This window comes from Myxocyprinus asiaticus, chromosome 48 (genome assembly GCF_019703515.2).
Source record: "Myxocyprinus asiaticus isolate MX2 ecotype Aquarium Trade chromosome 48, UBuf_Myxa_2, whole genome shotgun sequence".
Lineage (NCBI taxonomy): Eukaryota > Metazoa > Chordata > Actinopteri > Cypriniformes > Catostomidae > Myxocyprinus > Myxocyprinus asiaticus.
In genome coordinates, this window is record NC_059391.1 from 1,120,649 (window position 1) to 1,131,413 (window position 10,765).

At 36.0% G+C, this 10,765-nt stretch overlaps 1 protein-coding gene across 2 annotated transcripts in view; it reads left to right on the forward strand.

The window, feature by feature from the left end:
• nup160 (nucleoporin 160) overlaps positions 1–10,765 on the forward strand; it is a 96,455-nt gene extending 85,690 nt beyond the window's left edge. For both annotated transcript variants that reach the window (XM_051692029.1, XM_051692028.1), the window contains exons 33-35: positions 8,573–8,698; positions 9,688–9,783; positions 10,409–10,765. In XM_051692029.1, coding sequence (XP_051547989.1) covers positions 8,573–8,698; positions 9,688–9,783; positions 10,409–10,492 — 306 coding nt within the window. In that variant the 3' untranslated portion in view covers positions 10,493–10,765. The remainder of the gene's footprint in view (positions 1–8,572; positions 8,699–9,687; positions 9,784–10,408) is intronic.

Sequence of the window (10,765 nt, forward strand, 5' to 3'; positions counted from 1 at the left end):
TTTTTCAAAATAATGCCTAATCAATAAATTCTTAAAACTTTTAACAATTGAAAATAGAACTTTTCAACATGTCATTGAATTTTTTTGCCAAACTTTTATTCAACAGCTGTCTTGCTTGTGATATTTTGATTTATTATTATTACAGTGAATATTACATTTTACTATGCAGTTGTAATATATTTTTATTACATTTCTTCAATTTCAGGCATCTAGATTTTATTTTGAATCGTGCTTTTATCATAACGTTTTTTTTTTTGTTTGTTTTTTTTTTTTGCCGGATGATTCACTTTTCTGGATAAAACAGTTTGCGACATGGCGCAGTGTGATCATTGAAGACTTAAGTCACGTCTGAAATCTCATATCTTTACACTGGCCTGTGAGTCTGACAAATGAAATGTAGGACACAATTTTGGAGTGTTTGTATTTTAGATATTTAGATTACTGGTGTTTGTGTATGTGGAAATTTTGAAATGTTATGTTTTAAATGCTATTACTGTGAAGCGTTTTGGTCAACACTGTTGTTTTAAATGCGATATAAAGTTGAGTTGAGATTAAAGTGCAAATGCTGTTATTTAATGATTTATATAGTTTACATGTGCTGCGTGGTTCACAACGGATAAGTGCTCTGCTTTGTCAAATCATACAACGTGAATGATTCTCAATGTCTGTGGAGTTTCTAGTGTTTGAGCGGTCGGATTTAAAGTACGCAGCTCTTCCACAGTAAGATTGCAGCCTTTAGCAGTTTAATAAATCACACTAGGACATGTCACGATTTTAATTTGATTAATTGTCCATTTCAGTGTACAAGGAGTAACAGAGCACATGTTCAAAATAAGCCTCAGTGCTCAGTACTACCAGTACTGCAGATACACTGGTATCATTACATCTTTTTATTTGATAAACCAGAATATTTAAAGAGGACTTTAAATATTGATCTGTTTCTCACCCACACCTATCATATTACTTCTGAAGACATGAATTAAACCACTAAGTCATATGGATTACTTTTATGCTGCCTTTGTGTTTTTTGAACCTCAAAGTTTTGGACCCTGTTCACTTGCATTGAATGGACCTAAAAATTCAAGTCAAATTTATTTGTATAGCACTGTTCATAAGAGTTGTTGTTTCAAAGCAGCTGTACATGAAATTATGCTATAACAGAAAATGAATGAATATAATGCCAATATTAGTTAATTATGTTTAGAGCAATTAGTGGTTAAAATGAATAAACTAAGTGTTGTGGGTCAGTGGTTTAACAAAATGATTTTGTATGAACTAATTTTTAGTTTTATGGCAGGTAACTCCATCCTGAGTTCATGATTCAGACAGTGGCTCATGAAAAATGTAATGTCTTTGCATTTGCATCAATTCATTCTCTGTAAAGTCTGTCTTAGTAGACTGAATTTAAGTCTGGCTGGCACATGCTGCAGTTGGTCATCATCACTCAGCGACACAGTGGGAATCGGACATCAGGCAGGACCAGAGATATAATCCCGAGGTTTAGACGGAAAGAAATTGAATAAAATTAGCGTAGATGCCATTCATTTTAAAGCAGGTTTAAAGAATAAGTGAAGTGTTTTTGGTTCTGGCAGACCTAACTAAAGCAGCATAACTATCAATTGAGGGATAAATTAGGCGTATGCCTAATTTATCGAAACTTAACAGGTAGCCAATGTAATGCCAATAAAATGGGGCTGATATAATCGTATTTCTTGGTTCTAGCACTCTCGCTGCTGCATTTTGAACCAGCTGAAGTTTGTTTATTAAACCTGCAGGACATCCACTTAAATGCATTACAGTAATCTAGTCTTGAGGTCCTTAACTCATTAATTCGTTTTTCAGCATCAGAAACAGATCGCATATGTCGTAACTTAGCAATATTTCTGAGGTGGAAGAATTTAGTTCTACAAATATTGGAAATTTGTTTTTCAAAGGTTAGATTGCTATCAAATATAACACCTATATTTTTTGCTGTAGAAGTTGACGTTACAATACATCCATCAAGAGTCAGATTATATTTTAGCGTCTTATTTTTTTAGGTTTTTGTTCCAATAATTACTTCTGTTTTATTGGAATTTAGTAGGAAATTTCTAGCCATCCAATCTTTAATATTTATACACCCTGTTAATCTGGTTTTGAAGAAATATAAAGTTGGGTATCGTCAGCATAACGGTGAAAACTAATACCATGTTCCTGATAATGACTCCCAGGGGGAGCAGAGGCCTTAAACTGATGCCTGTGGCACTCCATACTTTTTAATTTGATCTGGCAGTTCCTCATTTACACAGACAAAGTGGTAGCGATCAAAGAGATAGGACCTAAACCAAGTTAATGCCTGTCCACAAATGCCAACATAATTCTCAAGTCTATCCAAGAGAATGTCATGATCTATGGTGTTGAAGGCAGCATTAAGATCTAAAAGCACTAGAAGAGAAATGCAGCCACGATCAGATGATAAGAGTAAGTCATTTGTAACTGATAGGTGAAGTCTTTGTACTATGATGGGGCCTAAATCCTGATTGAAATTCTTCATATATACAATTTCTCTGTAAAAATGAACATAGTTGGGAGCACACTACCTTTTCTAGTATTTTAAAAAGTGTGAGTTTTGAAATAGGTCTATAATTAGCCAATTCTCCTGGATCAAGCTATGGTTTCTTGATAAGCAGTTTGATAACTGCCAGTTTAAAGTTTCTTGGGACATGCCTTAATGATAATGAGGAGTTAATATTACTAAGAAGAGGTTCTGAGATTACAGGAAACACCTCAGTATTGGGTCTAACATATTTGTTGTTGGTTTTGATTAATTTTTAGCTCTTCCTAACCTGTAACAGCGAAGGATTGAAGTTGCTCATAGGGAATAATTGTAGTCTACTGGGGTGCTGTGGCAGACAGATGCGTAATTCCAATTTTTTTTCTGATGATTTCGATTTTATCAGTAAGGATATTCATAAAGTCATTTACAAGAGACATTATCATTATCAGTTCAAAAGAATTAATCTTATATCCAGACCTTTGAGTAACACTGAAAATATCACTGTAAATTGTAGTAACACCTCCTCCGCAACCTTTCAGATGAGGCTCACGTTTATTACAATAACCTGAGGGAGTTGACTCATTTAAACTAATATATTAATCTGTTTTAATCCAGGTTTCAGTTAAACAGAGTGAATCCAAACTGTAATAATTTCATTTACAATTAGTGATTTGGATGAAAGCAATCTAATGTTTAGTAGCCTTACCTTTTATATGATGTTTATCTTCAGAGTTTGTTATTTTCAAGTTTGACATCAATCAGATTTTTTCGAAATGACTTGATGAGGGTTTTGTGTTTGGTAGTTCGGGGAACAGACACAGTCTCTAGATGATATATAGGTGATTCATTCTCTTTGTGTTGTATTTTATGTGACCTGTGTGACATCTCAAGGCAGCTAGTAGATGTTCGGATTAGCCAGTTTGTCTGCTTCCTGACTTGGGTCCCAGTTAGTCAAATACTATCACTATTAAGACTATGAGCCATATTATTAGAGAGGAGAGCAACACCTTCCCTGGAGGGATGGAGTCCATCTCTCTTTAGCAGGTCAGGTCTTCCCCAAAAACTCTTCCAATTGTCAATTAATCTTGTGCTATTCTCCGGACACCACTCAGACGTCCAGCCTTTTAGTGACACTAATCTACTATAAACCTCATCACCACGACGAGCAGGGAGGGGGTCAGAGCATATTACAGTGTCTGACATCATTTTTGCAAGTTCACACACCTCTTTAACATTATCTTTAGTGATCTACGACTGGTGAAGCCGGACATCATTAGTGCTGACATGAATAACAAATTTAGAAAATCTTCGTTTGGAATTAGCCAATAAATTACTTGTAAATTTGATCTGATGTCAGATGCTTTGGCACCCGAAATGCATTTAACAATAGTGGCTGGAGTCTCTATTTTCACGTACCTTAAAATAGTCACCAGTAACAAGGACACTTTCAACATGATTCTCAGTGTTTGCATCACTGAGTGGAGAGAATCGATTGGAAATCCTAACAGGAACAGGTGGTGTCGCTTTGCCCTATGAGTATGCTGCTGAGACATCGCCCAAAAACCCTGCTGCTGTAGTATGAAGCTATTGTAAACGTGGCATGCAATGCACGAAGCGATAATATGAGCGGATGCCATGACTTACCGCAATTGTTTGTTGTTGTTGTGATTTTTGATCAGCGGTGGTTTGTGATCGATGAGAATCCCTCACGTAATTGTTGTGGCTGTTCCTGATCACCAGTAGTTTGAGATCGATGCAGTGATCTGTGTAAAAAATGTGTGCAGTAAGCACGCAGTTCAGTCGCGATAAAAGTGGAAAAGCGGTGTGCACGGTAAAATGCACGTAGTTGTATCTCGTTAAAAAAAGTATAAAGCGGAAAGCGTGAAAAAATGGGAGAGATTAAAGGTTAAATGCTGAAAGATAAGTAATGCCAAGCAGGCTAGAAGGCTACAAACACCAGCGCGAACAAGAAACAGCGTCAATAAAGCTGTGAGATTCTACTAAAAATCTTCGTTTGTGTTCAGCAGAAGAAAGTCATACATATCTGGAACTGCATATGGTGAGTAAATGATGAGAGAATTTTCATTTATTTTTCACTCATAGTACTAGTTGGGAACTCAGAATAATATGAAAGCTCCTAGTTCTCTCCCTTATGTGAAGTGCTAGAAAAAGTACTTGAAATTCCTTGATTTCAATTAATTGATACCTTTATGAACCATGTGATAGTGGTGGGTGATAGTGGTTTAACGGTTCTCTGTAAAAATTCAAACCCTACGGTTTGCCACCCACGGTTCAGTAAGCACTGGCACTGCAGTTCACCAAGTTTATTTACGCATCTGGAGCACAAGGTTTTGCAAAGAAAATAAAGCTTCAAATAGACACACAGTTACAACCTCCGCTAATGCACCTGAATGGATCTGTAGATGGATACGCTCTGCCTGTGTTTCATATCAAATCCCTTTATTGTCACTCAACCATATACACAAGTGCAACAGTGGATGAAAGTGTTGGGTGCAGTTCCAAGCAACATAGCAGTATGACAATTACAATAAACACCTGATTTACACAACACAGTTTACACACATTGTTACACAACACAATATACACCTTAATAATATACAGTATACACAAAATAAGACTCTATACAATAAAAATAATATACAGTATACATAAAATAAGACTATACAATAAAAATAATATACAGTATACACAAAATATATTGTGTTGTGTAACACAGTTTACACATTTACACAACACAATATACACCTTAATAATATACACAAAAGACTATACAATAAAAAAAATACACTTTTTTGCCAACGTTATGTTTCCCTACTCCGTTGATGATGTGTGATTTCCGCGTATGATTAAAGCATTTGAGCCACGTCACAACATCCCTCGTATCCATTTTAATAGCAAAATTCCTTCTGTAGTGATGTACAGCTTCCGAATATATGTGCATTAGAGTTTGAAATGCATTTTATGTCGATGCATGTAGCGTAATAGTGCAGGTATTAAATTAAAATGTTGATTTAGTAATTAGAGAAGATTTTTTATTAGTTTATATATATATATATATATATATATATATATATATATGACCCTAACAAAAATTAACCATGGTTTTACTTTAGTCAAGTCATTTTTATTTGTATAGTGCTTTTCACAACACACATCGTTTCAGAGCAGCTTTACAGGAAATCATGCATTAACAGAAAATAAAAAATGAAACCGTAATATCTATATTACCGCCTAACGGGCTGCGCTCATGACGTGGTGCTGATGCAATACGGGTGACCCGAGCTCGAGTCCCAGCTCGTGAGGTCATTTTCTGATCCCATTCCCACTCTTCTCCCCTGTCATTTCCTGTCTCCTCTCCATTAACTCTGACATTAAAAACCCTACAAAAGACCAAATTTTTTTTTTTTTTTTTTTTTTTTTTAGAACCCCTTTGAGCAAGCTGAAGGCGACTGTGGCAAGGAATACAAAACTCCATAAGATGTTGGTTAATGGAGAAAAATAACCTTGGGAGAAACCAGACTCACTGTGGGGGCCAGTTCCCCTCTCGCTAACATCATGAATATAATGCCAATATTACTTATGCATAGTGCAAGTCATGATTTAAAATTAAGAAAACGTTAAGGTCAGTGTTTTAAAATAAAAAAATATTTTTTATGAACCGTAAGATTAACTGCAGAAGTTCACATAGATGCAGTTGTCCTTGTTAGTTGGCTGATGAAGGGTTTTGTTAGCAATTAAATAATAGTCTATGTATTCCATTTCAAGAGTGTAGTCCATCATTAGACCGAGGTGATGCAGGCAGAGATCAGTGAGGTGCATCGCAGTTCAACCGGCAGGTCATTTCGGTGAGGTTTATTCTAAGTCCAAGGTTCAGGCAATGGCATATGAAGTATCCGATATCTTACAGTTGGAGTTGGCATCAGTTCATCCTCTGAAGTCAAAAGACTGAAGTGATGTCTGGCTAGCACCAGCTGTAGTTTGTTGTCATCTCTCAGCAACACGTAGCAGTGGAGTCCGACACCATGCAGGAACGGAGCTGCATCTGGCAGGCTCTGGTAACTTTGAGATTTATATCCTAAGGTTACCAGAGCCTGCCAGATCCATGGAAGACATGGAAACAAATAGAATAATATTAGCATATTAGGTTCCGGCAGACCTAACTATAGCAGCCTAATTGTGAGTTGAAGGATAAATTAGGCGTATGCCTGGCTAAATAGATGAGTCTTTAGTCTAGACTTAAACTGAGTGAGTGTGTCTGCATCTCGAACAGTGTTAGGGAGACTATTACATAGTTTAGGAGCCAAATACTAAAAGGATCTACCTCCTTTTGTAGGTTTTGATATTCTAGGAACTATTAACAGGCCAGAACTTTGCGATCGTAATGAACGTGATGGAATATAGTGTGGTAGAAGGTCACTTAAGTACTGAGGAGCTAGACCATTCAAAGCTTTGTATGTAGTTAACAGAATTTTAAAATACGAAATTCAACAGGTAGCCAATGTAGCGACGATAAAATGGGGTTAATATGATCATATTTCTTGATTCTAGTCAGGACTCTGGCAGCTGCATTTTGAACCAATTGAAGTTTATTTATTGAACTTGCTGGACATCCTCCCAGTAATGCATAACAATAATCTAGTCTTGAGGTCATGAACGCATGAATTAGTTTTACATCAGCAACAGAGCATGTGTCGTAATTTAGCAATATTTCTGAGGTGGAAGATGCTGTTCTACAAATTTAGTAATATTGTAATAACCATGACTGCTGTCACCATGGTTTTCTTTGCAGAAATCATGGTTTTACAACAGTAATACTGTAGTTTCCATATAGTAAGCATGATTATACTATATATTGTAAACATGACAGTAACCATGTTGATTTGTGGTTACTGTCATGTTTACAATATATGGTATAATTTACCACAAATTCCATAGTTAAACTATGGTTACTGTAAAACAATGATTTGTATTTAAGGGCAAACCTGTTGAAGTGTTTGTTTCCAAATAGAGTATTCTTTCTTTGGATTTGGCAAAAAAAAAAAAAGAAAAAATTCTGAACATTGCAAATACCATACAGAAACCGTGACCCTAAAACCGTGATACAAACCGAACCGTGAGAAATTTGAACCGTTACACCCCTAGTGGGTGATATAAGCAAACATTTTTTGCAATATTTGTACTATTTTGGGTTGACAACAATTTATAAGACAATATAGCCTACACTTTTAATTTACTGCGATCGTTTCTCCCTCCATATTTGCGGAAGAACGCATGCCGGTAAGAAAACTTGATGGCGTCACCAACAGAAACTACGGGCAGTGGGGGCTTATAGTGGAGGGAGAGTTTCACACCACTGTAAATGCAGCATTAACAAGCTCTTCCTCATTTCCTCTCGAAATGTAAAGTGATTAGAACATGAGGTTCTTTCTATGAGCTCTTTCATACATGAACGTGTGAAAACGGCACCATTTAATACAAAACATTTATTTTTCCTCCAGCGATTGACTTCTTTCGTAGTCATCCTGCATTCTGTGTTTTCATCTTTCTCCGTGATGATGTTCTCTCTCACTATCAATCTCATGTACAGCCTGGTGAAGCGTCACATGCACAGATATTTACATACCACGACACAGACGGTGTAGTAAATCTTTTACGGTTGACACTTTATACCGTTGTCATGATAAATATCGCTATACCACCCAGCCCTACTTAGTCGAATCTCTCTTTTTTCCCATGTTTACGCTTTGTTTTTGTTTTTTTACTTAAGTGTTGCGTAATGTGAAGCTGCCTTTTTGGCTTATTCTTTTGAATACACATATCTTTTGGTTTGTGCATCAAGTTCCAAATGAAAAGAGAAAATAATCAAATGAGATAAAGTACCTTTTTATTTGAACTAATTAATTCACTGGAATTCAATGCACTATCAAAAAATAGGCATTACATGATTATTTTTTATATAAAGCATTATATTTTCTGTTAGTTGAGCTAATGGGATGGCTTGTGATTGTGTTGTAGGAGGTTGATGCTGCAGCGCTCCTGCGTCTCTATCTGAACTATGATCATCTGGAGTCCGCAGCTGAACTCGTGCTGGAGTTTGTGGATGCTCTGCTCGGGAAGGGACATCAATATTTTGGCATAGAGGTATTTAATCCTGACTGCTATTATTTACATCATGTACACTGTAAACTTAAGTATTTGTTAGGTTTTGTTTGGTTCAAAGTCCTTACAGTAATGGACTTTCATAAGTGACAAATTTGGAGTGCTCTACATAGGCAGCAACTCTGCTCACCACCCAAATTGCGCTCCTCGTGTGTAGCACACAGGACACTCGACTCATTTGATTCATAGTTGCTAAGATAATGATGCCATACTCTAATAAGCAAAAAAAATACACATCACAAACCACGTAGTAGGGCAGCACAATTAATCAAAATTACAATTACAGCTGTCGCAATTATATAATCATGAAAAGTGTCAGTTACAGTATTCCATTTAGGTGAACTCCCAAAGCGCCAACATTTTCTATTAACTATTTATTTTTTGGGCTGTTATGTGCATGAATGCATCAGAGGCATTTAAATTAGTCAAAGGCATATCAGTAATACTCACTTTCTAAATGATATTGTGTATAATTTATTCAAAATGAAAATACAATTCTTTTGTTTTCCATGCAATTAAAATAAAGCAGCAATTCAGGAACCGTTCTAGGCCTGTTTTAGATGTGTCGCCTACAAAGAGTATTTCATGCAGCTGCCACGCGCAAAATAAGTATTTTAATGTAAATTCTACAATAATCGCAATTACAATATCAAAGGAAACAATCGACAATTATGATCGTGCAGCCCTACCTTGCAGTGATTTTTGCTCATACTGAACTATTTTTCTGAAGACTCAAACTGTCTTTTGTATGATGGACACATGCAATGCTGCCTTAGACTTTGGTCAAAACGAGGTGTCTTACGAGGCAGCATAATTAAGACCTTTTTGGAACAGCCTTTACATTGGGAGTGTGCCTGTGATACCTTAAAATGCTGCCTATGTAGGCAGTTCACTAGGTTCTGGAAGAGAGCTTTTAGTCTCATAAATGCTAATTATTTCTGTAACACTTTTTGTCTTTTTGTTTGTGCCAGCGTCCGCTCTCAGCTACAGCGGCTCTGGTGTGGTTGCCCTACACATCTATTGATCAGCTGTTAAGAAGTCTTGGTGAAAGTCAAATCAATGAAAAGGTGAAACATACATTATCATTAAACCTGAGATCTTCATCTCATGATTGTTAAACATAAGTTTGGAAAGTGCTCCATAGCAAAATGTGTGCCCATTTAATGCTTTTATTTTTTTTCCTTTTGGCATGAGATGTATTAAATGGTGATTAATTGAGCAATTTCTGTACATTTGTAAGGGAAATTTTGATAGATTACACAAACATCTAGAGAAAGAGACAAATTGTCCACTCTTAAATTCCTCTGATTCTTTGCTTCCCTCACTCAAGTTTACCCTCTCCATCATTCATTTAATTTGTCTCATTCAAACATCTAGTCTATTAACACTGTTTAACGTGACACGCGGCGACTGCTTTAGAGTACGGTAACGTTATGTTAGTCATGAAGTGATCTTGGAGCGAGAGGAAAGCAATATAACGCTCTCTCTTTAAAAGAAAACACTCCTTGCTTAAGGCAAAATCTACATACTCTTAAAACAGGTGTTCTGATCTTTGAAGACTTCAGATTATCATGACATTTTGTTAAATAATCCGGTGGTCTGACATTTGGAGTGTTTTGTGATATGAAATGTAAATGTATGGTTTCTTAATGTTTTTTTTTTGTTTTGTTTTTTTGGCTACTCTGTTCACAGATGTACAAGAATGTGAAAGATAAACTAGCAGAGTATCACAGACTGGTGGATCAGAGCAGCAAACACAGACTTATGGCACGTTAACCGCACCTCAAAACAGACTTTTAAACACTTAGTATGAATCACGTATATGAAGTGAATATTTCTTGATGGTATATAGAGCTGTTCTCTGCCCCCTGCTAAAATTGTATCAAAGTGTTGGATTAGTGATTTGATGTTAAAGTTGCTCTTGATAAAATAAGAGTGTATTTTTATAATGATACTGTGTTTAAACTTTGTATGTTGTGTTTTTGACAGTGTAAGTTAGTGTAATAAAAAAAGGAATCCAATAAAAATAAAAAAACTTTGTGTGTAATA